General features: G+C 39.6%; 1 protein-coding gene and 2 pseudogenes across 1 annotated transcript; 1 reads left to right on the top strand and 2 right to left on the bottom strand.

The window, feature by feature from the left end:
• Nucleotides 1-698: 698 nt before the first annotated feature.
• On the bottom strand, nucleotides 699-9,671 carry LOC101960047 (homeobox protein CDX-4). Its single transcript, XM_005337475.3, has 3 exons — nucleotides 9,151-9,671; nucleotides 2,789-2,934; nucleotides 699-1,465 (listed from the first exon to the last, which is right to left on the bottom strand). The coding sequence occupies exons 1-3, from the start codon at nucleotides 9,650-9,652 to the stop codon at nucleotides 1,259-1,261; spliced, it is 855 nt and encodes a 284-aa protein (XP_005337532.2). The 5' UTR covers nucleotides 9,653-9,671; the 3' UTR covers nucleotides 699-1,258.
• Nucleotides 9,672-13,615: 3,944 nt separating this feature from the next.
• On the bottom strand, nucleotides 13,616-14,002 carry LOC101959758 (ubiquitin-conjugating enzyme E2 variant 1 pseudogene; annotated as a pseudogene).
• Nucleotides 14,003-21,744: 7,742 nt separating this feature from the next.
• On the top strand, nucleotides 21,745-21,876 carry LOC101959469 (ATP synthase F(1) complex subunit epsilon, mitochondrial pseudogene; annotated as a pseudogene).
• The last annotated feature ends 5,938 nt before the right edge of the window (nucleotides 21,877-27,814 follow it).

Genomic DNA, 27,814 nt, shown 5'->3' with positions numbered 1-27,814 from the left:
GAATAGCCATGGAAGGTGAAGCCTGTTTTTGAGATTTCTCACAAGGAGAGGGAAGAGGGAAGATAAATTTCTTACTTTCAAACCAAGATTGGTAGTTGTCCTCAAAAATTATAATTTTCTTTAGAACTATGAAGATGCTTCTTGAAAGGGACAGGAAAGTTGTGATCTGATTGCTTCTTTTACTTTAATTAATGTTTCCTTTAAACCATCTTAATTTAACATGACTCAGAGCCTATTCTTTGACCACTCTGATATGCAAACAGTACACTAGACCCATACTAAACACTCTAGGCAACCCTGCTCACTGAAGCTCCATCTCTTATCTTAATGGTATGTTTATAACCTGTAAACTCAGCTCCATGAATTACACTGTGTAGATATGACATGATGTGGGTAAAACTGAACAGATTGAAAGATGATGGCAGGGAGGGGCTACAGACCAGTTCACTTCCCTGTGCTTATGGAAATCTGGCACTGTACTATGACAGTAATGGGAGTAGAAAGACAGGAGGGCAGGAGGGTTTATTCTGTTTGTTGGAGATCTGCCTTGCTAATGACTCAGCCAAGCTGGCCTATATTGTTTTAGTCTGATTTCATTGTTTTAATGAGATCTGAAATTGACTTTACAATTTGGAAGTTCTGAAATAAGGTAACTGATGCCAAACAAGCATAATTGAGGGACTAAATGGTCTTTTTTATTTGCTATTTTTATTAGCTAGTGAGATGGATTCAGAGTCACCTCTTGACAATTTTTGAAACAGTTATCTTGTACGGTTATGACAACTCTGTTAGCTTCTGAATTATACACTTAAAAAGGTATCTAAGGATAGATAAATTTCTGCTTACTATCTTCCCACCCCCTAAAATAGCATAAAAGAACACACTCAGCATCAAATAACAAACACAATACAAAATACAAAAATGTGCCTCCTGGCAGAACTGTATTATATATTCTGTTCATAAGCAAGTTTCTGAAATTTTGAACAGAGTTGCAAGGGCTTATGATTCTAACTTTTTGATTATATAGCTTACCACTAAGCTTCCTGAGTAACTTGACAAATAGCACAACACATAAGAGGAGTTTTCTGGTAATAGTTTCTAAAAGTCCTCTGAATAATCTCTAACCCATTGTGTGTCCACTTGTTCAAAATACTGACTTATAAGGAATTACACCTGTCTCAACTACCCTGCTGACATCTTATAGACCAAACAGATGCTGATAAAGAAAGGACACTTTCCATTTCTTTTTGCCTTTCTTTCATTCAGAAACTATGATCTGCTGTATCTCAATAGGCTGAAATCCACGAACTGCAGATGGGGTAGTGAAAAAAGTGTTAGGCAGTTCCCCAGGGCTGATGGAGCCAGAGTCACTTTGCACTGAGCCTCCACTGTTCTCAAACTGGGAGATTTTCTTTTTGATCATCTTTCTCTCCTTGGCTCTGCGATTCTGAAACCAGATTTTCACCTGAAACACAAGATGATTTATATTTAACTTTGCAACATACTTTATGCAATTAATATAGTGATTGCTGATACTTTACATGGTCTTTAGCATTTATAAAACCCTCTCATGCACATCACTTCATTTGAGTCTCACAATGACTTGTAAAGTATGTTCATTCAACAATTTTTTTTTTTTTTAAAAAGCTGAGGATCGGCTGGGGATGTGGCTCAAGCGCTCGCCTGTCATGCGTGCGGCCCGGGTTCGATCCTCAGCACCACATACAAACAAAGATGTTGTGTCCACCGAAAACTGAAAAATAAATATTAAAAAACCCTCTCTCTCTCTCTCTCTCTCTCTCTCTCTCTCTCTCTCTCTTTCTCTCTTAAAAAAGAGCTGAGGATGAGAGAGGGCAAGTGCCTTGTATGAAATGAAACAGATCAATTATAGGGCTACTGATTGAATGCAGTGCTTTTTATATCCTACCTCATCTACTTCCTCTGCTGTACTAGTAGAAATAAATAATAACAGAGTGACAGATGCTGAGGACTGTCAATAAGAGGGAGGGATTGAAATAGCAAAAGTGAAAAGGTTAATGAAACAAAACCATGTAAATAAGGATCATGAAATACCACATATTTTTTGTTGGAGATGAAGACCAGAATGATGTTAATGTGCCTATATGCAGTTGAAATGCAGGCTGCATGTGATAAGGAATGGAATTGATAATTCTAGAATTCTGTGACTCCAGGATTACTCCTAGACTTAAACAAAAAATTATCAGGTAGTTTTATATTTCAAAGTCTGAACAAATGAAAACTGTTGATTCTTGCTATAATTTAATCTTCCTGTAGTACCCGTAGTAAACTAAATTTGAGGCAAGTCTCATAGGATTATGTAGACCATAGAAGATTAAGTTTACTATCCTAAAAAACAGAAAACCACGGTACAGGTAGCAGCATTGGCATTCAGTTACTCTTGTAGTTTGACTGATAGGAACCATATAACTGCCACTGTTGCCAAATCTCCACTTCACATACCGGTGAGGAACCAGATCAAGGTTTTGACTTGATTGATGAATTCTACTGAAGTTGTAATCCCTCTCTACCTCCTATGACCCCATCCCTTATTTCCATGACCACACAGTGTCCATCACATTCATTAGTTAATGAACACAATGCCCAATGAGACTAAAAGAGGAGGTCCAATAGGATGAAAATGGCCTTTAGGAGAACTTAGAGAATGTCTTGGTTCTCCATTTTGCTTCCAACCCAGCTTACAGACATTCCCCAAATCTCAGCCTATTGAAATGACTCTATGGGACATATTGGATGTCCTTTTGGATACCTGTCTCTCAGAAAGGCCCAGGTTAACTGCCAGCTCTGACTTTCTCCGGATGGTGATGTATCTATTGCAGTGGAATTCCTTTTCCAACTCCAGCCTTTGATGATCTGTATAAACCACACGATACTTTTCTTTTGTCCTGGTTTTCCCTGTTGGTGGAGAAAGCATTGCACTTAATATTTGTTTATTAGATCATTATAGTTACACATAACAATTGTGTTCTTTCTGACAAAATCAGATATGCATGGAATTTGATTTATTGCATTTGAGTTCCAATATTCCTCTTTCCTTCCATTCATCCCTTACCCTATTCTCCTTCCTCTACTCTACTGATCTTCCTTTTGTTCATCTATTTATTTATTTTTGATTGGTGCTTTCTACATATACAAAAAGGTTAAATTCCCTATGGCATATTTCTATATGCACATAATGTGATTTTGTTAAAGTCATTCCACATTTCCTCCCTTTTTCCATCCTTCCTTCCTTCCTCACCCTCAATCTCCTTCTTCTACTCCACTGATCTTTTCCAGATTTTAATATTATCCTGCTTCTTTGGAGATTATTTTGGTTGAAGGAATCACAGCTACTCTTTGCACCCTTATCAGTTATTTTAAGATATAAAACACGTATATTTTCAAACCAATAAGTCTTAAGTCCATTGCTCCATTAAGTACATTCCCATTTGTGGCTATAATATCAATACCTGTATGCCTATCTATATGAATCTGTCTAGATGTAGATATAGACATGTCTTTCTGTTTATGTGGGTGTCTGTAGACATATACATATCCAATATCCCCCTAATGTTTCCTCCTAAAATGATCAGTGAAATCACAATCATTCTACCATTGACCTACTGTTATTATAGTAAAGCATTTAAAGATACACTTAACCCATGATTTGCACTTAATCCACAATTTTCATTCCCTTTCCACTCACATATGGGAATTGTATTGGCCAAAACAGTAACACCCATTATTCATTACCCTTTATGCAGTCCTTTCATACTGTTTCCTATTAAGCTTCTTTTTTTTAAAAAAAATTTTTTTAGTTGTAGTTGGACACAATACCTTTATTTATTTATTTTTATGTGGTGCTGAGGATCAAACCCAGGGCCTTGCATGTGCTAAGTGAGTGCTCTACCACTAAACCACAACCCCAGCCCTCCTATTAAGCTTCTTACCTACCCTCTTGAATTATGTAGAACCTGTCTTATTCCTTTTGTACAGATAAGAAATCTGAGGTAAGTAAGTGAATATGTGCTAGTGAGCTGAAGAGTAGGGACCTGAGCACATACTTTTGAATCCCAGTTTAGTGTGATAAATGTTATTCCCAGTTTAAACATGCTGGGAAGTATAAGAATGGCCCACGTATGGCAAACTGTTCTGGGATCCTGACATTATAGTTACATATACTACCTAGACAGAATTTGATTTGGATAGTCATTTTAAAGGAACATTTATTTTCACTAAGTAAATTCTGTTTCCACACAGCTTCTACTGCCTATTAGAAAAAAAAATAGTTCCCTCCTCAAGGGAGTCTTAAGCTAATTTTTATTCCCAAGTGGATAGTGAATGGGGAAAGAGGAGGTATTGACTTAAGCAGAATAAAGTGAGTATTTCATGTCCTTTTCAAGGATATCCAAACATTTGCTTTGTGTTACAACATTTAACTAATTTCTCATGCCCTCCTTCAAATAGAGCTTTATTCCTCCTTTCAAATTTTCCAAAGGTGATTAGGAAGTTTCCCTTTCTTTTCAGTTTCTCTAACCTCCTCCAGTACTTTCCTCTATTTCTCTGTGGCTTTTAGAAACTCCTTCTGATCTTCCCTGGTTGTTTTTGATGTGAGGTTTTGGGGGGCATCTGTAGGACAAAGACTTCTTTAAAGTGGTTCCCTAAACTCTATTGAGGTGTTAAGATGAAGCACAAGCCTAACAAAGGAGCTACATAGCATCAGATCCCATCCCTAACCCTCTTTACATTCAGGAACACCAACCAATTGGTTTGGAATTTACAAGCCCTAAACAAATGTCAGACACCCTTTCATCTCCAGCAAAGAAAAAAAAAGTGAATGTAGAAACAAATTCTAGTCAAGAAATCTATGTTTAGGATTAAACTAAATGGCTGAATAACTCATGGACTGAAGAACTGAACAAAATTTCCCCCCTTGAAAATGGAAAATGATAGTACTAGTCAGTTAACCTTTCAAAGGCCCAATTTTGAGTTGTTTTCTGAATCCAAACAGAAACCTAGGAAATCAGGGGTCTGGTTTTGGTGTTTCAAAGACAATGGTATATTTAGAACACAAAGCGAGAACCTGAGGTTTAATTTATTTTCAGAACCTTGAATCTTGGAATCAAAATATACCTTTGAGGAGATATTTCCTAAAGTCCTTCATAATCCCAAAGTTGCTGAGTGTTTAAATTCTAACTTGAGGCAGAGAGGTTAAAATTCAACTTGTATGTGTCTGTTTTCTGCTCTTTGATAATCAGTAAATATAACCAGACTTCAAGAACTCTGGAAAGATTGCTGTCCTTCCCCACCCCCATTGGTCATAAATTCCCCTCTTGCAGCTTCTTCTGAGGACAATAAAGTCAAGACCAGGCCTCTTTATTTGCCATGACAATCCTCACCCTTTCCGGCAATATAACCCCTGAAGAAAGGAGGGATGAGGAAGAGCCTGGATGCATATCAAAGCTAAACAAAGTGTTAAAAAGGGTCTGTAGCCTCAATCTGACAGATAAGACCCAAACCCCCACAATGATATAGCTCAGGGGAATATACTAACTGCACAGTTTACAAAGAGATATAAATTCAAATATCCTGGTGCACTTCTTGTGTCTCCTTCCCCAAACTGCCTCTTTCCCATTGCCTCTTTCCCTTAAATGATTGAAGGAGATTTAGACACTTTCTGGTAGAGCATTATGTCTATATTCCCAAACCCAACACCAATAAACCACTAAGAGTACTTGCTTTTATTGTTCAAGCTATTCTCTTCTTCCAGAGAGAATGGCATTTCTCAGCTGCTACTGTGAATTAATTCAGCAAAGGAACACAAGTTTAAGATTTATGAAAGAGCTACTTCCATCCCTCTGTGGTGAGGATTTCATTGCTTCTTCTCCAAAGACTCTGACAAACCTCTATAGCTCAAGATGGATGGAGTCCTTCCCATCATCCACAGAGTTTGCAAGCAAATGTCATCATATATGATGACTCATTATCACCCTAAACGAAGTTAAAATGGTTCTTATTTGAGAGATTGGCTATGAAAGTGCTGTTAGGCATAAAAGCACTCTATAAACCTAGGGGTGATGATGATGATGATAGCAGTGGGGATAAAGATGATGAAAAGCAATTTTCTTTGGCAGGGAGTTCTTTGTAATTGACCCCGCCATGATGACTTTTCAGCTAATGGCAATTCTTCACTGCCTTTAGATAAAATTGCATCCAAATTCATTTTTAAAAGTTGTCCAAGGAAATAAGCAAAATCAGCAAAGATAACAATAAGCCTCAAGAAGTACAAAGCAATTTAGTTTATGAAGTGTCCTAACTGAATAAAATCTTTTAAACATAACTTCCTCAGTGTTTGTTGAGTGGCTTAATCAGAATCAGTCAAAATTAGTTTCTCCTTTCTCTCTTTCCCAGCCCTACCAAGAAAGCCTCTCTTCAGCCCCAGTTAGGTTATCACCTTGCCAATTAGGACCACAACTCTGAATAAAAGAGAAGAATGAAAAAATAATTCCTTGCTCTATTGCACTGACAGTGTTTAGAATATGAAAATGCATGAAAATCATCAACTTCCCATACTTTTCTGTCAAATTCTTTTCATATATTCTTCAAACTGAGATGTATATTGGAGTAGACTACTTAAAGAACTATGTAGACATAAAAACATCTTACTTTTAAATCACATCACCTAGGGGACAACAATTTACTCTGTCAGTCCCTTTGCTCTCGTTAGAAAATCAAATGCTATAATGTTCCTAATATGTATATTTTTCTTTCTTTAATGTAATTCTATTCAAAACTTACTTCAGTAATGAAAAGAACTTTCATTTGATTACATGAATTCAGGGTGGGGTTACTTCCATTTTGTAGTTTATGTATTTTCCTCTCAGCCACAAACCATATGTTATCCCACAATCCCACAGAATGAATTGGAAAATTTAGGAGGATCTGACTCATCCGTTCATTTAACAAATATTCTAACACCCACCATGTGCTCAGCATATCATAAATGGGTGCATTTTGGTCCAGAGTGGCCAAAGAGGTAATAAATTTAATTTTTTGGTGGAAATTATAACCTGATGTCCATGGCAGGGGCTCAGTGGTCCTGCGAATTTCTAGAAATTATGTGAAACAAGTGTGTGTGTGTGCGTGTGTGTGTGTGTGTGTGTGTGTGTGTATGTGTGTGCTGGTGTGTTTTTGTGCATTTTCTGGGTGGAAAGAATCCATATTTTCATCATATTCTTAAATTATTGCTGAATATGCACCATGGGCTGTAAGACAAAGGGGTAGTTTTCACTTATAAGACATTAAAATGAATTTAACAGAGCTTTGTCTATAGGACAGGTTGCAGAGAGTCAGAGGGGTTCCAATGTCATTCAATTTTAAACCTCTCATAGAAATTGGAGAGAAAATCTTGTGAAGGTGGATTGTAAAGTCAGGTTTGTGTGTTTATTGAATAATGAAAATGCACAGATTAAGGAGGCCCCTTTTCCTGGCACCAGAAATACCCAAGAGAGAAGCTTCAGCTCACAAAAACAAATGCACATGGAAGACTTTTAAGCAGAGAAACTTGTCATATTTCCCTCTTAAACAGAAAATTCATGGCTCAAGGCAATTTTCTTATCTTGTTTTTTTTTATTGTTCTCTATTTCAAACAACATGCCAATGATGCTCCTCCTCTAAAGCATTTCAAAACATATCCTGAACTGTAAGCAGCTACTTTCCTGGCTTTTTTTTTTTTTGGTATCTTTTGCTGATTGTTAGGTTTTAGTGAATGGATGTTAATTACAACTCTTGAGATTAGATGTAATAACAGCCCTGGGAGTGCTCCACCGTAATCTAATTTTCTATCCTACTTAGCCATTTGACCTACCTGTATTTTATTAAAAATTTGCAGATTTACCCCCCAAAAACTTTAAACCCAAGCATTTAAACTTTACTTTTAATTTATGATTACCACCCTGATCCTCTTGGTTAAAAGTCCTCCGAATGTCGAAGTTGGTTCCTTCCCATCCTCCCACCTTTGCTTTTTGGAAGAGAGCGGAAAATACAGAACTGCAAAAAGGAGCATAATCATTGTGGACAAACGTTATTGAAATGTCATTTCCTCCCCAGGGGGATGAAACTGATAGAGTCAAATTTTACTAATTTTCTCTAATGACAGGGAACAAGGGTTGGAATAATAAGGATGTGATAAAAGAACAACCACAGCTGAAAACAAACATCTTCCCCCTCTCACCATCTGAGATTAAAGCAGAACACTCACTTCCCCGCCCTCAGCTCCCTGGAATCGCCCACTGACTTACTGGGATGTTGTGACTTCCCACGCATTGTCACTGTCACAGATTTGCATTCAGTTCCCAGCGTTGCCTGGATGCCTTCCTGAATAGTGATGAGGGCTTTAGCCACTTAATACTGGGTCTGATAGTCGTGCACACCTGGCAGGCGTGAGGGTTGGGTTGCGTTTTATATGCTAGCTCAGTGCTGTGGCCTTCTCATCTGCCTCAACGCTTCAAAAGAGGGAAAGGATGTTAGAAGTAGGCAATAGGTTTGAGAACAACTCACCTCTGCCAATTTTGGGAAAGGAAGCTTCCTTGAGAGGCCTGGGTAATGAGGCTGCTTTTCCGTCTGAGCCTTCATAGCCAAACAGGAAGGTTCATTGCCAGGCAAGCACCGTGAACCTAAGTTGAGTATCATTAAATTTGTGAGGGGAGCCAGCCTGCTATTATGGGAAAAGGTGTGGAAAAGGAACCGGCAAGCCTCAGTGCCTGAACATTCGGACACCAGTGACCTCGTCCACTCGTTGAGACTTTCCGTGCATCTGTTTTCCCATCTGGGCAACTACAGGGTTGGATCCTGATCTTTGTGGCTCAAGATGCCCAATGTGCACGCGCTCACCCCATTGAGCGATCAGGGTATGGCAAAAAACACCCATAGGGTAGATTTAGTTCCACGCTTCACATTCAACAAGATTTGAACCCAAGGGCGCGCATTGAAAGGTACCTAATGGACCAGCCAGTCACGCAGGAGTCGCCTAGCTAAACTCTCCCCGGAGAGGCCTGAGAAGTAGGAAGGCGGGCCAACCAAGAGAAGAAGCTAAGAAAAGAAAGTGTGCGGACATTCTAATCGATTACTCACCGGTCACCTGCACAGTTTTGCGCATCCATGCATAGGGGCTGTGGCGGCTCCTGCTGGAGGAACTGGCGTCGGCGGTGCCGGAGTCAATGGGGACCAGTGACCCGCTGGCTGAGGCTGGCAGGCCACCGCCGCTGCTTCCACCGCCGGCGGGGCCCAGGCTGCTGTAGTCGGGCGAGCCAAAAGCAGCAGGGCTCGAGGTCATGTCGTTCATGGGCACTGTGCCCATTGTACTGGACGGCCCTGGGTACGCGCTCCAGTCTTCCCGCGGGGGACTGTAGGGTGAACTCCATGTCCCCAGTGATGGCCCATGAGGATCCATGTTGGTCATATGAGGATACCCCATATAGTGCGGGTAAGCTGGGGCAGCAGCGAAGTTGGAGGCTGGCAGCGGACTTCCACCGCTCCCAGTGCTGCCCACCCCCGCGGTGCTGCCTCCTCCCGGGCTTCTGATAGTGCCCGGATACATGCCCGCTTCTTTCTCCAAAAGGCAGCTTCCATACATGATGGCTTGGGTAGAAGAAAGAAGCTCCCTAAGCCATCCCGAGGTCCCTGTAAGGCCCCAGCCCGACTTTGAGAAGCAACAGAGAATTAGTCAGTAGCTGTGCCGCAAACTCTTCTGCGCCCCTTAGACTACTCCATCCCGATTCCTGCCCCCGAAGGTTTCCAGGTGACTGGTAGCGGGGGTATAGTTGGGCCACCAATGGCTGGGCTGACGTCAAGGGGCTTCAGGCTTTTACATAGCATTTGCATTCAAATGAAGGGCCATTTCACTTTCACAGGAACTTGTTCACTCTAATGCTCACTCTCCCCAAGCTCCCAGGGCCTTTCTGTCTCATCTTTTTTGATTCTGTCCATCTGGTCCCGGTAGCATCAGTTTTGTGCTTTTGGAGGCAGGAGCTCCTCCAGCGGTTTCTGACCGGCTTCCTCCAACGTGAGACAGAGACGTGCAGGGCAAAATCCTGCTCTCTGGCATTCAGCCCTCACAGGGAGGCCTCCCTTCCACGATCTTCCCCAGCCCAGCCAGATCCACAGTCTCCACTCTGCCTGCACTCCCTGGTAGGGATTTTCGATATTGTACTGGCCCACAATGTCACTGAAAAGGACTTTTCCTTTTTCTTCTAGGACAAGAGCTTTGTTTCCAAAGGCAGATATTAGTTTTACAAGCATATATTAAGCACATACTGTGTGCTGAAAACTACTGCAGGCACTGAGGATATAGCAAAGAACAACATACAAAAATTCCTGCTCCACATTCATTCCTAAAGTTGCATTCCAGAGGATAGTAGGCTGGATTAATTGGATGCTTAGCAAATATGCACAAATGAAGGCATGATGAAGAACATAGGTTATGTAAAAGGGAAGGAGAAAGAGACAGAAGAACCATGTGAATAGTGGGTTGTTCTGTTTCCACCCATTAGTATGAGATATTCCTCAAAGCCAGGTATGGCTCCTGTCTCAAAACTGGTGCCCCAAGGGAACAGAACTCTTGCATTCTAAAATCCTTTGCAGCTGCAGCAAACTTGAGATTTCATTTGTAAATCTGCAATTGTGGAAAATTATGTGGGCTTGCCAGAAGATGCCAATGGACAAGGAAACCAGGTAACCTTCTGTGTTCCTCCTCTTCATCCTCTTAGGCAAGACCATCATAACCTTTAATCCAGGCTGCTCCTTAATAGAGAATATGCTGCCCCACAATGTCCAACCCAAGCCAGCACTCCCACTTAGCTATTCCCTTTCTGGCTTTTGGAAAGTCACATGACTTCTCTGAGTTTCACTGACTCCTACTGTTTTAAAATAAAAATCCTAATAGTATCTATATTACAAAGCAGGATTTACTGAGATGATGCATATATTATTTAACTTAGTACTTGGCACACAGTATGAGATTACTACATTCATTAATTCACTCAACAAATGTTGATTGAGTACTAGGTGCTGTTCTGTGTATGGAGACATCAGTGTGAACAGGAAAAGCTTCTGACCTTATTAAACTTATATTCTAGTGGGAAGAGATATTTATAAGTAATTAAACTATGGTATCTCAGTAATAAATGCTATGAAGAAAAAGGAAGGAAGATATAAGGAATTCGGGAGAGGTGTTACAATTCTAAATGTGGTGGTCTACAAGAACTTAAGAGAAGGAAAACAATTGGTCATCAATGGCTTATTAAAACCTTGTGCTAGGGAGAAGAAACCAAGGGGCAGGAAATAACATGCACATAGGTATGTTTTACATACAATCTCATTTATTATTTAGTCTTCACAACAGCCCCATGTGTTGTTATTCCCATTTTAGAGATGAAGAGACTGAGCTCAAAGAGGTGGCATGACTATTTAAATTAAGTACACACAGCTGGTGTGTGATAAAGCTAGGTTCCAAATCTAGGCTACTCTGACTGCAAAATGCATGATCTTTTTTTTTTTTTTTTAAGAGAGTGAGAGAGGAGAGAGAGAGAGAGAGAGAGAGAGAGAGAGAGAGAGAGAGAGAGAGAGAGAGAGAGAGAATTTTTAATATTTATTTTTTAGTTCTTGGCGGACACAACATCTTTGTTGGTATGTGGTGCTGAGGATCGAACCCGGGCCGCACGCATGCCAGGCGAGCGCGCTACCGCTTGAGCCACATCCCCAGCCCAAAGTGCATGATCTTAAGATCATTAAAATTGGTATGAGGCTACATGTCAAGAGTTAGGCCCAGGACTTGGCTTTTTTTTCTTAGCTCCTGGACATGTTAATCAAGAATTTTCATAATGTAGACCAATTACTCTTTCACTTGTTGTATCCTGAGGCAAATTACACTGCCTGATATTCGACAATAAATGTCAGGATAGAAGTACATGGAAGATATTTAGAAGTTAGCTAAACTGATGTTATCATTTTACACATGAGGAGACTAAGGGCTTGAGGGGGAAGGTAATTTTTTTGAAATATTAATGCACACTTTTTATTATATTAAAATCAGGCAATGGTCTGACAAGAAAAAGGCTGTTTATGGAATACTGTTATGTTAAACTTTACTTACAGGATGTTAAATCCTTAGAACTAAGATTTCCCCCAGAAATAGATTAATGGGAATATCCATTGCTTTTGAGACTTGATAGTTGCTATTTCAAAAGATGGTTTTACACAAAATAGTAAGAAAAAAAAATAAACCCTTCAGAACACCATGAATTGCCTTTATTTTGTTTGCATCCAGATCTCAGCATAGTGGTCCTGAACAGGAAGTGGGAGATGCAGCAACGTGCCAGGAGGCCAGGCCCCATCAATGCTGAGATCTGCTGTGCTCCTCCTCAGTCCCTGCTGAGCACCTGGGAGGCACCAAAACCAGTATCTGTGCTGGGTCCAGGTTTCTCTGGTTCCAGTTGTCAGATTCCACACTCGGCCGCAGGGATGGCAGGAGAGCCCCACAGGGAGCCCTGTTCACCCTTCTTCACGGTCTGAAAGCCACATCATTACAGGAAAGGGGACAATCCAGAGGGGCCCTGTGTGCTCACAGGCGTCTCCACGAGGCCTCCTGCAGGTCTAAACAGAGGGACTTTGAGGGCTGGCGGTCTATGTCATCCTGGGGACTGCCCTGTTCACCTTACAAGACCTGGGCCAAAGAAACATTGGCTGAGGGTGACACCAGAGTGGCAGGACCCAGGATCCAAAGCTCATTTCCCAGGCTGGTGGAAAGTGATCAAACGTGGTTCCAAATGTGGAGGTCAGAAATTCCAACCTGACCTGATGTTTCTGGCCAAGCAGGAAGGGAGGTGGAGAGTGCCGGGTGGTGAAGGTGGACAAGGGAGTTGAGGAGGAGGGCAAAAGCAGCACCCCTCGATCAAGGTGGGGGAGGGGGAAAGCCCAATTTCAAAGGGGGCTGAGAGTTACAATCTATGCTTCGTCCAAGGACGCGAGTGGAGGAGAGTGGGGCAGGACGATGACTTGGAAGGGGGCATCATTTAAGATTTAAGAAAGAAACCAGGGTGCAGACAAAGCACCCCACACCCAGCAGTAGTCCCCAGGGTGTGACCTGAAACCTTTGCTCTACTCTAGCAAGCCCCTCCCTGGAGGGCTGTTCCAGGGCTGTCCCAGGGCTGGTAGGGCAGGGAGGGGAGAAGGCAGAGCCCCCAGGCCGAATAACCAGCAGCAAGGTGATTGTGTGACTGTGTCTTTTCACAGTTGAGTTAGATGTGCTCCACCGGTCATGATGGGAATCAATTTAAATAGACTCTCTTGATCCCAGAAGTTCAACTACATGGACAGTGGTTACACTTGACAGGATGATTTGTTTTAGCACAACTTATATATTTCAAATGGAAAAAATATTAGTATTATTTACATAATCTTAAGACAAATTGACTTCGATTGGAAGCTTCCTTTCCGGAAGACTTTGAGGTCTACAAGATGTATCTAGAAAATTTACCACGGTGGAAAATGACGACTGCTTAAATCAAATGGGGGGAGGGCTTGTGGTTTTTCTTTTTGATTAATTGCTGTAACACTGTCCTTCCAGAGGCTGAGGGAGTTTCATATTTTCTTTAGACATCATTAAGTGCTGCAGCTCTTGAAGAACAACTTTGGTGCTATATGAATTCTGCCACTTTGCTAGCACTGATATGGCTCTTGGGTCCACCACTCCATTAGAACTATTAACTCCATTCATATTAATTTTTGTGACAAATCTTACAAAGAGGGATGCTTCTGGGTATTTAGGTCCACATTCTATTTTAAGGCTGTATATTCGGTTTTCATAAATTGTTCTTGGAGGCCCAATTATCATCCCTATCCATCTCATAAGTGTCATGTCTTCGCCATCTTCTAGACCCCAGCTAACTGTGCCATCTCCTACTCCTTTCTGGCCTTCTTCTTGTTATTCCAATAGTTGGAAATTGCGAGAGATTTTACTCCCAAGCCCATGGTGGCTGCCATCTTGCATTGCTGTCACTCGAAGGCCAGCCCCTTCTTCTTGGGGAAGGTAATTTTTAAAAATATTTTTTTTGTTGTATTTTATTTGTTTATTTTTATGTGGTGCTGGGGATCAAACTCAGTGCTTCACACATGCTAGGCAAGTGCTCTACCACTGAGCCACAACTCTGCCCCAGAAAGGTAATTTTTAAGAAAGTGAATGACAGAATTGTGATTCAAATTAGGTCTGTTGACTACCACATCAGCACTCTTTTCGGTAAAAGAATGTGTTTCTGTGTATGCAATTCCCTCTGCCTAGACTGTTTCTCTTCATCATCTTCATTTTGTGGAGAGAAAAATTGTTCAAAATCCTCCTATTCTTTAAGGCTCCGTTGAAAAACTCTCTCCTCCAAAAAGCGCCATGTGGTAACCTTCCTCTCAGAAAGCACTCTTCCTCACGTCTGAATCCCATTATCAACTCCCCTCCCCAAATGACTGACACTATTTGGTTTGCCTTAGAGTTATTTGAGGTTTTATTTGAATCTTTTTGTATTTGAGCACCTCGAAGGGGATTGGAGAGGTATGTTTGAGCTCAGGGGAGTAGAATGTCCTTATGTATATGGTAGGGTCTTAGGAATTTTTAAATATTGAATCAATAAATGACCTTGGACTATAGATGGAAACCATCATTTGACTTCAAGGATGTCTGAAAAACTAATAAGAACATTGCCCGGTGCTTGGCAGAATTTGGCTTCAGGATTGCGCCCCCCCCACCAATTCTGTCTCTCTCTGTGAGTGTGTGTGTGTGTGTGTGTGTGTGTGTGTGTGTGTGTGTGTGTGTATGTGTTGGAAGTCTAGTTTATTTGACTGGAACTTTTGATTTGTTTCTTAACCTGAAGATTAACCAGAGAGGCAGATTTACTGTTGCAATCTTAGTACCACTAGGGAGTGTTCTTCTTAGAGAGGCAGGGGTCAAATGGGGCCTCAAACTCTGAGCTGACCCCCAATGATCAGGCTATTTGTAATATTTGAGGAATAATGAAGGTGAAATTTCTTTGTAAACAATGCAGTGATGGACTATAGAGATTGGGTGAACTTTTTCTTTACCAGACTTAATGCTTGGGAGAATCTCACTGCCTGATAGTTCCTAAACCTGTTCTATCCTTTCAGTGCTACCAGAGTAGCCCAGGGCTACTTTTCATCTTATAACACCCCTCTTTAACCTGCTACCCTACTTCCCTGTCCCATATGCAGGTCTGGTTGAGGCCTCTATTAGGGTATAGGGAAAGGAGAAAGGGGTCTCTTTGTATTACAGAACTTGGATCCAATTGTCAATCATTGGGCACTCCTATTACTGGGAGGGAGATGACGAATGCAGAAGTAAGTCCCTTTTTACTGATATGCCACTGAAGCTGAAAGTAGGCAGGGACTTAATAAGCACTCATTAGTAAGTGATATGAGTAACTGGAATTTAAACTGAAGCATAATTAACTGCAGGTTTCTATAAGGCACTCTACTTCTTTCTGTTGAGAGCCACAGCCGAAGGGGCCCCAGCAAACTTCCAGCTGCCAGCGCCCTTTCAGACTGCCAGCTGATGATTGGCTCACAGCGGCCCCAGCAACATCTAGCTGATTGGCTCCTCTGCGGTGATGCTCATTGGGGGACTTCTTTGGCTCCGCCCACACGACCCAGCCAATCGGCCTCAAGAGCAGGAGGATTGTGGGAGGTGGTGAGGCTTGTGTTTGTGGGAGAGGCTTGTGGGAAGCCGTTGGTGGCAGTTGGGCTCTGAGGGTTTTTCCTGAGGAACTGTTTTGTTTGGCGTGTGTGGTTCTAAAAATAAAGTTTGTTTCTTTTGACAAGTGGCTCCTGAATTGTGCCCAGCCAGACTGCGGCATCTTTCAGCCTCAGTTTCCAACTTGAATAATGGAACAGATGATAGAAATCATACTGTGAGAGGATTCAATGCAGAAGGACTGTGTCCAATAAAGGGCCATTTTTATTTTCATTCACACAGTGGCTGGGACTGCACAGGGTACAGACCTACCATGCCTCCCTTGGCCTACATCCATGCATGGAAGTGTGCAGTGTTTGGCATGAAGACCAAGAGCAGTTTGGACATCCCTACCTGTTGACTCTCCACTGAAGCTTTGTACTCTAGCTCTGAACCTACTCTCTTCTATTTACACATTCCTACCTCCCTCCCTGAGCTTCTTGGACCCTTACTGTTGTTGGTGCTTGGGTCTGTGGTAGGGCAGGAGTTCCATGCATTTTCTGTCCATCTTCATCACTGTGATGGGCTTTTGCACTTCCAGGGAATGATACCTTGGAGAATGAGCACCACTAAACTTTGGTCAAAGCAGGACCAAGGTTTATTTGAAGAAAGAGTGAAGGTTTTTATTGGGAAAATGTGAGTAGCTAAGGTAACTATAGAGTGGAGTGGTGAAAGACTGGGGCTCTAAACTCACCATGCCCCTAGAGGCAGCTACCCAGTTCCAGATTAGGAGAATAAGAGAAATGAGGAAGGTCCAGAAATAGATAAAGGTCAAAAGATAACATAAGGAATAAATAGTTCTAGGATATGCAAGGACAGCTTACCTCTGGCGAAGAGGAGGCAAAAGGGGCCAGTGCCTAATGCCTAGATCCCATTTAGGATAGATATGTGGAGAAGAGGTTTTTCAGAAGTAAGAGAGGGGATGAAAGCAGAGAGGTCAATGAAAAATGAGGAGACATTGCAAACCCAACATTCTAGCCATGGTAGGGGAATCTTAAGAGTCTGAGAGAATAAAATAAGCTGATTTTTCTAAAAGAAAAATAAATGCAAGTCCTGACCATCTGCTTGGGAGAAGAGAACCAGAAGTCCAGGCCACAGAGCATTTATTCCAGCCCAGAACCTTTGCTGGTTACTTACTGATACAAACTCCCATCAAGCTCACTACAATCAAAGGGTATAGATGGTTTATCAGCCCTATTTTACAGGGATGGAAGATGGAGGTGATAATGGAGGCTCCATGAGGTTTAAAAACTGACCCAAGGTAAAAATTCCAGTAAGAAACAAATGGTAAATCATTGTCCATACTTATCACAATGTTCAAATAGGACCTAGTACTTGGAAAATAATAACCTAGCTGTTATGTCCACATTCACTGAATATATAAGAGGAATAAAAGAGAAATTTTGCAAAAGATTTAGATTAGTTCTGAAAAAGAACATGCCTGTCATAAGGGCTGGGAAGCACTGGGATGGGTGAAAAAGTTGATGAAAGCCCCTCACTATAGTGGCACTTTTGTTAGGTTCAATGAACTTACATTGACCCATCATTATCACTCAAATCCACAGTTTACATTAGAGTTCACTCTTGGTGGTGTACATTCTATGGGTTTTGGCAAATGTATGACACATATCTACCATCATAGTATCAGGTAGAATAATTTTGCTGCCCTAAGTCTTGTGTACTTTGCCTGTTCATCCTTCTCCCCTCCTAACCTTGGCAATGATTAATTTTTTTACTGGTTTTATAATTTTGCCTTTTCCAGAATGTCATACGGTTGGAATTAGTAGTAGTAGTAGTAGTATTGTAGTACTTGGGATTGAATTCAGGATCTCATACGTGCTAGGCAAATTCCCTGGCACTGAGTTATACTCTCAGCCGTTTTTGTTTTATTTTTATTTCTTTAGTTTTTGGTACCAGAGATTGAGCACAGAGACACTATAGCACTGAGCTACATCCCCAAATCTTTTTATCTTTTGAGACAGGGTCTCACTAAGTTGCTGAGGGCATTTCTAAGTTGCTGAGGCTTTGAATTTGTGATCCTCCTGCCTCAGCCTCTGGATCCACTGGGAATACAGGTGTGTGCCACTATGCCCAGCCTTTATTTTGAGACAGGGTCTCATTAAATGTCTCAGGCTAGTCTCAAACTTGCTATTCTCCTGCCTCAGGCTCCTGAGTAGCTGAGATTACAGATGTGTGCCACCATGTCTGGCCATATAGTTGGAATTACTTATAGTATGTAACCTTTTCAGATTGATTTCTTTCACTTAGTAATATACATTTAAAGTCAAACACAAATGAAGGCAGCAGAATAGAATAGACAATATGATTGATGTATGTACATTTCATGTATGTATTATATATCAAAATGCATTCTACTGTCATGTATGACTAAAAAAATAAAAATTAAAAAAACACAAATGAAAATGGAAAAACAGCCAATGCCTGATTTCTGTTCCCTATTTTCCCACTCACAATCATTTACTTAGGTACCTTTTGACCCCATGGGAAAAATATCTAACATTCACAACTACCAATACCAGGAAGAACAGAAAAAAAATTTCAAGAATGAAGCATTTCCATCTCAGTAAATTCTTTTTTTAAAAAATATTTTTTAGGTATAGCTGGACACAATATATTTATTTATTTTTATGTGGTGCTGAGGATCAAACCCAGTGCCTCAACACGTGCGAGGCAGGCACTCTACCAATGAGCTACAGCCCCAGTCCCATCATAGTGAATTCTTAAGCACTTTTTCCATATATGGGGCATGCTGGTTGAATGTCTTTTGGCAAACTGTTACACGTTTGGCATGGATAGCCCACAGGTTGGTGTCTTCAAGAAGGCCAACCAGATAGGCCTCACTTACCTCCTGCAAAGCATCAATAGCTGCGCTCTGGAAGCACAGATCTCTTTTGAAGAAGTCCTAGGCACCTTCTTGCACCAGGCGGTGGAAAAGGAGTTTGCCAATCAGAAGTTCAGTAGACCTTTGGTAACGTCAGTACCAGGCCTGTAACGAAGGGGTTTCTTCACCCATCCAGCAGAGGGCGCACTATGTAAGCGGCTTTTGTAGCCAGTTGTTTCCTGAGTCTTTTACCACCAGTGGATTTGTGGGCAGCCTGCTTTGTAGGAGCCATAGTAGCAACACCTCCTTACTTACCCACGTTCTCCTTCTGCTGGAGCTCCGAGAGCTAGAGGCCATGCTGGTGTTATAGAGTGGCGGCCTGCTTGGTAGCCGGTTCCACGTGCCCAAGTCATTGAAGCCTAGGTAAGTAGGGGGAGGGTAGGAGGAGCCCAGGTGGGGGAGGGGATAGGTTTAAAAAATCATTATTATCTTGCTTAGTATTCTCTGAGTCTCCCTGTATATGGTCAAGAGTGTCTGACATTCTGGCATTAATTTTGGAAAATTCTCAATTAAAATATTTCATGTTTTTTTTTCTCTTTTACTTTTGTAATATTCCCACTGGGCAAAGTTTATATCTTTTGTAGTTGTTTAACTGTTCCTTTTAAAAATTCTTTTTCTCTTTGTTTTTCAGATTTGCAAGATTCTAATGTCATATTCTCGAGCTTGTAGATTCTTTCCTTCTCCATGTTTAGCATAATAACAAGTATTCAGGAGCATTCTTCATCTCTGTTACAGGGTATTTAATTGATAGCATTCTCTTTTAGGATTCACATCTTCTTAAATTATGTATATGCTCTCATATGTTGTCTGCCTTTCCTATTAGGGCCTTTTACATGTTAATCATAGTTTTAAAAATTGCTCATCTGGTAAATCCAACATCAATACAATATCTCACTTTTCTTCTGCTGCTTGTCCAAATCTTTAAGACTGTGCTTCTTGCCTCTTTTTAAAATTTTTAAATAAATATTTATTTTTTAGTTACAGGTGGACACAGTATATTTTATTTTCATGTGGTGCTGAGGATCGAACCCAGTACCTCTTGTATGCTAGAGGAGCACTTTACCAGCCTCCTTCTTGCCTCTTTTAGTATGGCTTTTGATTGTTTTGAAAGGTGGGCATGATATACTGGGTGAAAGGAAAAAGCATAAAGTAAGCATTTAGTGATGTGGTGGTGAGGAGTAGTGGGAAGAGAAGCATTCTGAAGTGCTGTGATTAGGTCTTAGAATTTTAGTGATGCTTTACCACTGGACTGTGAACTTGACCAGTGATAATGAGTTCTTCCCCACCAGTGAAATCAGACAGCTGGAATGGACGAGTTGTATATTATTCTTCTCTTATGATGAAGACTAGAGCAGGCAGGGGTATTTTTCTTTCCCTGTGATTGATTAGTCACTGATAAATATGCCAGCACATTGGGCTTTGGTAAAATAGTTTCTCCAAAGAGAAGGCCCTTTTAAAAACAAAATTCTCTGTCATATTTTAAAATTGTTCCTTTGTTTCCACCCATGCTGGAAGCATGAGGGGATTTTTCTCCCATATTCATGGTAATCACTGATAGAGCTCCTAGAGTAGGGGCTCCCTTATGACTGGGTTTCCATGAAATTTTTAACTCTCAGACTCCTCCACATTGATTCTCCAAATTTGTCAGTTACAGTTTAGGCTTTCTGACACAGCTAATGGTTCCTGTAGAGGTTGCTAATATGAATTTCTGGTCAGGAAAATTATGATTCTCTAGATTAACTCGTCTTTCCAATTTTAGGAGCAGTGTTTTGTCCAGTGACTTAACTTCTCTGAGGGATCTAAGAAGAGTTCTTGATTTTTCAGTTTGTTTAACATTTACTTATTAGGATAGAGTGACAACTTTTTTTTTTTAAAGAGAGAGAGAGAGAATTTTTTAATATTTATTTTTAGTTCTCGGCGGACACAACATCTTTGTTTGTATGTGGTGCTGAGGATCGAACCCAGTGCCGCGCACTACCACTTGAGCCACATCCCCAGCCCGAGTGACAACTTTTAAAGTCCTTAAATGCTAGGCAGAAAACCAGAAGTCTAGTTTTTGTATTTTCTTTTTTAAAAAAATTTATTTATTTTTTAGTTGTAGTTGGGCACAATATCTTTATTTTATTTATTTATTTTTATGTGGTGCTGAGGATCAAACCCAGGGCCTCACACATGCTAGGAGAGCACTCTACCACTGAGTCACAACCCCAGTCCCAGTTTTTGTATTTTCAATGATTGAAAAAAAAAACCAAAAGGCTATCTCTTGTGGCATGTAAAACTATGAAATTCATAGTTCAATAACCTTATAATAAAGTTTTATTGAAAAATTACCAAGTCAGTTTTTCACCTTTTTCCGATTACTTGTTTTTTTTTTTTTGGATACCAGGGATTGAACTCAGAGGTGCTCAACTAAGCCACATCCCCAGCCCTATTTTGTATTTTATTTAAAGACAGGGTCTCACTGAGTTGCTTAGTGCCTTGCTTTTGCTGAGGCTGGCTTTGAACTCATGATCCTACTGCCTCAACCTCCAGAGCTGCTGGGATTACAGGCATGTGCCACTGCTGCTGGCTCTCTGATTACTTTTGTAGTACAAGGGCAGAATTGAATTGTTTACTACAGTGACTCTATGACTCACAAATCCTCGATTATTTAATGTTTGCCCTTTTATAGAAAGAATTTTCTGACTTATTCTCTAATTTAATAGATAATGAAGAATAAATTGGAGGTGGGGAAATTTAAAAATTCCTACCATCAAATTAAAATGGAAACACAAGATATGAGAACCTGTACAGTATGGGGAAAGCAGTACTAAGAGGGTAATTTATAAGTATAGGTACCTTCATTAAAAAAAGGCGTCTCAAATAAATAATCTAGTGATTATATATTGATGTATTAAAAAACAAGACTAAATCTATCCTAAGATAGTAGAAGGAAGTATTAATAAAGATCAGAGCAGTCGACCTTCCTGCCGCCGGGCTGAGCCGCTACTGTGGCGTTTTCGCAATTCGATCCTTCCCACCCACCTCTTACGACATCATGGTGGCATACTGGCGACAGGCTGGACTCAGCTACATCCGATACTCTCAGATCTGTGCAAAAGCAGTGAGGGACGCACTGAAGGCAACTTCTGGCAGTAGCATAAAAATTGTGAAAATAAAAAAGGAATAATTAACCCTGACGAAAGCTTTAAATGCTACATTTTCATGGTGAAGAAGTGTGGGCACATGCTATGGCAAATTAAAATCATCTCACTTCATGAAAAAAACTGTCTTGTTCATAAATTGACGATTCCAATAAATTGATATATGGTTCAATCTTAAAAAAAAGATCAGAGCAGAAATAAATGAAATAAAGAGGAGAATAATACCACAAAGGATCAATGAAACAAAGAGTTGGTTTTTTGAAAAGATAAACAAGATTGACAAACCCTTAGACAAACTAAAAGAAAAAGAGAAGGCCTAAATAAATAAAATTAGAGTCTAAAAGGGAATATTACAACAGATACCACTGAAATTCACAAGATCGTTAGAGAATATTTGGAAAAAATTATATTTCAACATATTGGAAAATCTATAAGAAATATACAAATTTCTAGACAGATATGACCTACCAAAATTGGACCAAAAGGATATAAAAGTCCTAAACAGATCAATAACAAGGAATGAGATTGAAGGAGTAATAACAAGTACTCCAACAAAGAAAAGTCCAGGACTGGATGGATTTACTGCTGAATTTTCCCAGACTTTTAAAGGATAATTAATACTAATGCTCCTCAAACTATTTCATAAATAGAAATGGACAGGACTTTTTTTAACCTTTATTTTATTTATTTTTATGTGGTGCTAAGGATCAAACCCAGTGCCTTACCAGTGCTGGGCAAGTGCTCTAACACTGAGCAACAACTCATCCTGTGGATAGACTTTTTTTTTTTTTTTAGTTGAAGATGAACACAATACCTTTATTTAATTAATTTATGTTTCATGTGGTGCTAAGAATCAAACTCAGTGCCTCACACATGCTAGGCAAGTGCTCTACCACTGAGCCACAACCCCACCCCCCTGGACAGAACTTTTTTTTTGTGTGTGTGTATGGTGCTGAGGATTGAACCCAGGGCCTTGTGCATGTGAGGCAAGCCCTCTACCAACTGAGCTATGTCCCCAATTCACTGGATAGAACTTTTAAAAACACATTTTATGAAGCCACTATTACCCTGCTTCAAAACCTGATAAGGAGGGATGTGGAGATAAGAAAAATAGTAGAATTAAACAGACGTTATTATTGTATGTATGTATGTGACTGTATGACCAATGTGATTCTACAATATGTACACTCAGAAAAATGAGAAATTATATCCCATCTATGTATGATACATCAAAGTATATAAGTGCATTCTACTGTCATGTATAACTAATTAAAACAAATAATAATAAAAACTCAAAACATAGACACACAAAAAACCTGATGAAGACAAAATAACAGAAAAAGACGCTATCAACCAATACCCTTGGTCTTGTACATAGATGCAAAAATCCTTAGCAAATACTTGCAAATTGAATTCAAGAACACATTAAAGAGATTATATGGGCTGGGGCTATAGCTCAGTGGCAGAGCACTTGCCTAGCATGTGTGAGGCACTGGGTTCCATCCTTAGCACCACATAAAAATGTAACAAATAAAATAAAGGCATGCAGTCCATCTACAACTACAAAAAACATAAAAATAAAAAAAATCATACATCATAATCAAGTTGGTTTCATCTTAGGGATCTAAGGATGGCTCAACATATACAAATCAATAAAAGTAATATGGCACACAGAATCAAGCATAAAGACCACATGATAATTTTAATAGATGAAGAGAAAGTCTTGGATAAAATTCCCTATCCATTCATGATAAAAGCCCTGAAGAAACTAGATATAGAAGAATATATAACTTTTATTAAGTTGAGGTATGATACTTCTATATTTGGAGATAAAAGGACACACAGTCCTTGATTTAAAGGGGTCACAGTCTAATGTGGAAGATAAACATGTTGAACAAATATTTATAGTGAATGTCAGAATGGCTGTGATGGAGGAATATAAGATGCTATGAAAGGAACAGGCATAAAGCAAGTAGCTGGTTGTAGTAAAAATGTGGGAGTAGTGATGTGATTATGTGTTGAGGAAGGTAGGGGAGGATGAGAAATGGTAAAAGGCAGGAAATACTTTGCCTGACATATGGTATAATTTTGCTGTTATTAGTTAGGCAGAGAAATCAGGAAAGGGAATCCTTGAAAGAGAATAAATACTGTGAAAAGATTTAAGATAATGATTCATTGCAATAGTCTAGCTATTGCTTTGTGTTCATAGTCTTCAATACTTACTGACCTCACATCCATCCATGTTCCCCACTCTGCTTGGTAAGGATTGTTGACCTATCATGTGCATATAATAAAATTTTCTTGTTTATGAGTAGAATTGTAAGAGCCTGGACAAACTAGGCTGTGTATTTACTAGCATAATCAAGTTATAGAAGGTCGGGGCACTGGGTTCTATCCTCAGCACCACATAAAAATAAAATAAAGAAGTGGTGTCCACCGAAAACTAAAAAATAAATATTAAAAAATTCTCTCTCTCTCTCTCTCTCTCTCTCTCTCTCTCTCTCTCTTTAAAAAAAGATATAGAAGGGTTCTATAACCTCCAAAATTTCTTTGTGCCTCTTTTTAGTAAAACCCTACCCCAGTGACTGAAGTCACTGATCTCTTTTCTGTGATTATTCTGTATTTTATAGAATATTAAAAATTAAATCATGTATTATATAGTCTTTTCATTCTGGCTTCTTTCACTAATAATAATGTATTTAAGATTTTTAAAAAAATATTTATTTAAAAATACCAATGATAATCACATTACATTTCAAAATAATATTCTTAAATATACTTTTTAAAACTAAAAATTACACTTAGAATATAGGCATCTGTCTGGATTTTTAATGTGTTATTCTTGTATGTGTTTCTACATTTAATCTGTTGCCAAATTTATTTTGGTTGAAATATAAAAAGAAAATTTATACCAAATAGGTAAATACTTACAAAAGGACATGATATTTCCATATATATTTTTTAGAGATCTATAGATACTTTTCTTTCATGCTAAACCAAAAAAAAAAAAAAGTAGTAGTTACTAAAAGTGAGTTGTGTTGTGGAATCCAAAATCTTATCAGTGAACTTTCTGTGTTCTATTATATTAAAATCCATTGATTGGTTTAGACTTTTAAACATTTTGGTGTTATGCATGATTTAAAAATGTAACTTTGTTCACACAACACAGATCTTTCCAATAGTAACACTATTTTATTGTATATTATCTAAAAAAGCACATTCATGAATATAAATACCCATTTCATTAAAAAAATATTAAGTATTAAAAAATAGTCAATCTCATAGCAGTAGATAAAAATTTTACAAAATTGAGCTTCAGTTGCAAGCTTATTTAGATTTATGATTGGCTGCCAATTTTTGTTTCCCATAAAATGATAAACTTACTTTCTTCATTTTTGAGCAAAACTTGACAATATACAAACCAAGTTAATTGTAGTTTGTAGGAGATCCAAGATGGCGGACTAGAGGGAGGCTGCATTCCTTGTTGCTCCATGACCTGGGATTCAAGCAGTGGGAATTCTGTTTCTCTGTGAGTTATTAGAAGTTCCCCAACAGCTGCTCCTGGGCAGGACCCCTGGCCATTGCTCCCATGTGGACCCCATCTACAAGCATAGGGCTCCCATCTTGGTACACTGCAATCACTGCCATAGTTGCCTGCTCCTGGGGACACTGGACAGGGTCTGGAGACAGCCACTAGCCATAACACTGCATGCCACAGAGCTATATCTCCAAACATGCCACCCAACACTCCATCTCTGAAAGCAGCCGCCTCTTTCTTGGGATATCCTTGCTAACATGGGTTATCCTTGCTACCACTATCACCATCTTTAGTTGGGGCAACTCCCAGCTTGGGACACTGGCTGGGGCCTAGAAGCAATATCAAGGTACCTGTAGTCCCCCAACTCCCCCTTTCCCCTGCAGCCACTAACCTAGCACAGTGCTTGTGGCTACTTGGCTGGTCAGTAGCTCCCAAAGACTGGTCCTGACCTACCCCATACAAAATAGCTCTCTGCAACAAGGGGTGCAGGCCCCAGAGCACAGCTCACAAGACCTCTAGAGAGAGAGGTTCTGATTGGTAAGTTGAAAGGGAAGGGGTGAATGAGATACAATTTAGAGGCTAAAGAAGAGACCATGAATTGCGAGGACTACAGGCGATATAAGGAGATAACACCAGGTGCCCACCTCACACAAGTGGACTACAAAGGAGATCCTTGGGGTCCAGTCTCCCAAAGGGGACTGGCAAGTGCTACACCTCACATCCAGAAGTTCCACTCCCCAAACCAACCATTTCACCCTAATAACATTCACCATCCTGAGGGGAGATACCAGCAAACAACAAACAACCACACATATTGGATGAGTTAAAGGATGATATAAGAGAGTGAATACAGAAAGCAGGAAAGATACTGAACTTCAACAGAAAAAATCCTTTAATTTTTCTTTGAATTTTTTTTCTTTTCTCTCTCTCTCTTCTCCCGACCTCACACCCTCAATATTTGCAAAACCAAGTACTTTTCATGGATTAGGCTATTGAGAACTAGGATGTCTGAATAGCATACTACAGTTGTGTTGTATATTGTTTTATTTCCTATTTTTACATTTTTTATTTCTCTTAATTTTTATGTTTGTTTTTTGTAATCTCTCTATAGTCTTCTCAATTACTTGCCTCCCTCAAGTCACTTTCTCTCTTTTCTCCTGCTACTAGCCAACTTCTTTTGATTCCTCTTTCTCACTTCCTATTATCTAATAACTCTATATTCTCACCTCCTAAACATCTCATCCTACACTACACCCCAGTTCTCTTTGTCCACCATCAGAAACTATAGACCTTTTTGCAAACCTACTGTTTATATTGTAGATACTAATTGAACTCACCATTTCTGTAATATTGTGATAAAACCATAAATGTCTTAATAGGAGCTATTTGGTTTAAGGCAGTATATTGTTTGTATTTGGATCTGTTAATATTGATCTCCCCCTTAAAGGATAGGTACTGGAACCCTGCATGGACACAATAAACCTATAGGATAAAAACTTTAACACCTCGGATCCATAGTGCTAGAAGGGAAGACACACGAACAACATGAGAAAGCAAGGGAAGTAAGTGCCCCAAACAAACCAAGATACTATGTTATTACAATCCATGGCCAGTAACACTGAAGAAATGCCAGAGAAGGAGTTCGAGATGTACATAATTAAAGTGTTCTGTGAGTTAAAGGATGATATAAGAGAGCAAATACAGGCAGCAAAAGATCATTTTGATAAAGAGCTACATAAGCAAATACAGGAAACAAAGGATTACTTCCATAAGGAGATAGAGACTCTGAAAAACAAACAAACAGAAATCTTTGAAACGAAGGAAACAATAAATCAAATTAAAAACTCAATAGAAAGCATCACCAATAGATTAGATCACTTGGAAGATAGAACCTCAGAAAATGAAGACAAAATATATAATCTTGAAAATACAGTTGACCACACAGTGAAGATGGTAAGAAACCATGATCAAAACATTTAAGAGTTATGGGATAACATGAAAAGACCAAATTTAAGATTTATTGTGATAAAGGAAGGCATAGAGTTACAAACCAAAGGAATGAACAATCTATTCAATAAAATAATATCAGAAAAATTTCCAAACCTGAAGAATTAATTGGAAATGCAAATAAAAGAGGTTTACATAACACCAAATGTACAAAATTACAACAGATCTACACCAAGGAATATTATAATGAAAATGTCTAGCATACAGAATAAGGAGTTAATTTTAAAAGCCACAAGAGAGTGGAATCAAATTATATATAGGGGGAAATCAATTAGGAAATCTGTAGATTTCTCAACCCAGACCCTGAAAAGCTAGAAGATCCTGGAACAACATACACCAAGCTCTGACAGAAAATGGATGCCAACTAAGAATCTTATATCCAGCAAAATTAAGCTTTAGATTTGATGACAAAGTTAAAA

Source organism: Ictidomys tridecemlineatus, chromosome X (genome assembly GCF_052094955.1).
Source record: "Ictidomys tridecemlineatus isolate mIctTri1 chromosome X, mIctTri1.hap1, whole genome shotgun sequence".
NCBI classification, from domain to species: domain Eukaryota; kingdom Metazoa; phylum Chordata; class Mammalia; order Rodentia; family Sciuridae; genus Ictidomys; species Ictidomys tridecemlineatus.
This window is presented reverse-complemented; position numbering and strand designations above follow the sequence as displayed.

Coding starts and splice junctions, on each gene's coding strand:
- LOC101960047 (XM_005337475.3), bottom strand. CDS start 9,652: ATGTATGGAAGCTGCCTTTTGGAGAAAGAAGCGGGCATGTATCCGGGC. Junction 2,935..9,150: donor CAAAACTGTGCAGGTGACCG/GTGAGTAATCGA, acceptor CTCCACCAACAG/GGAAAACCAGGACAAAAGAA. Junction 1,466..2,788: donor TGGGCCTTTCTGAGAGACAG/GTATCCAAAAGG, acceptor CTTGTGTTTCAG/GTGAAAATCTGGTTTCAGAA.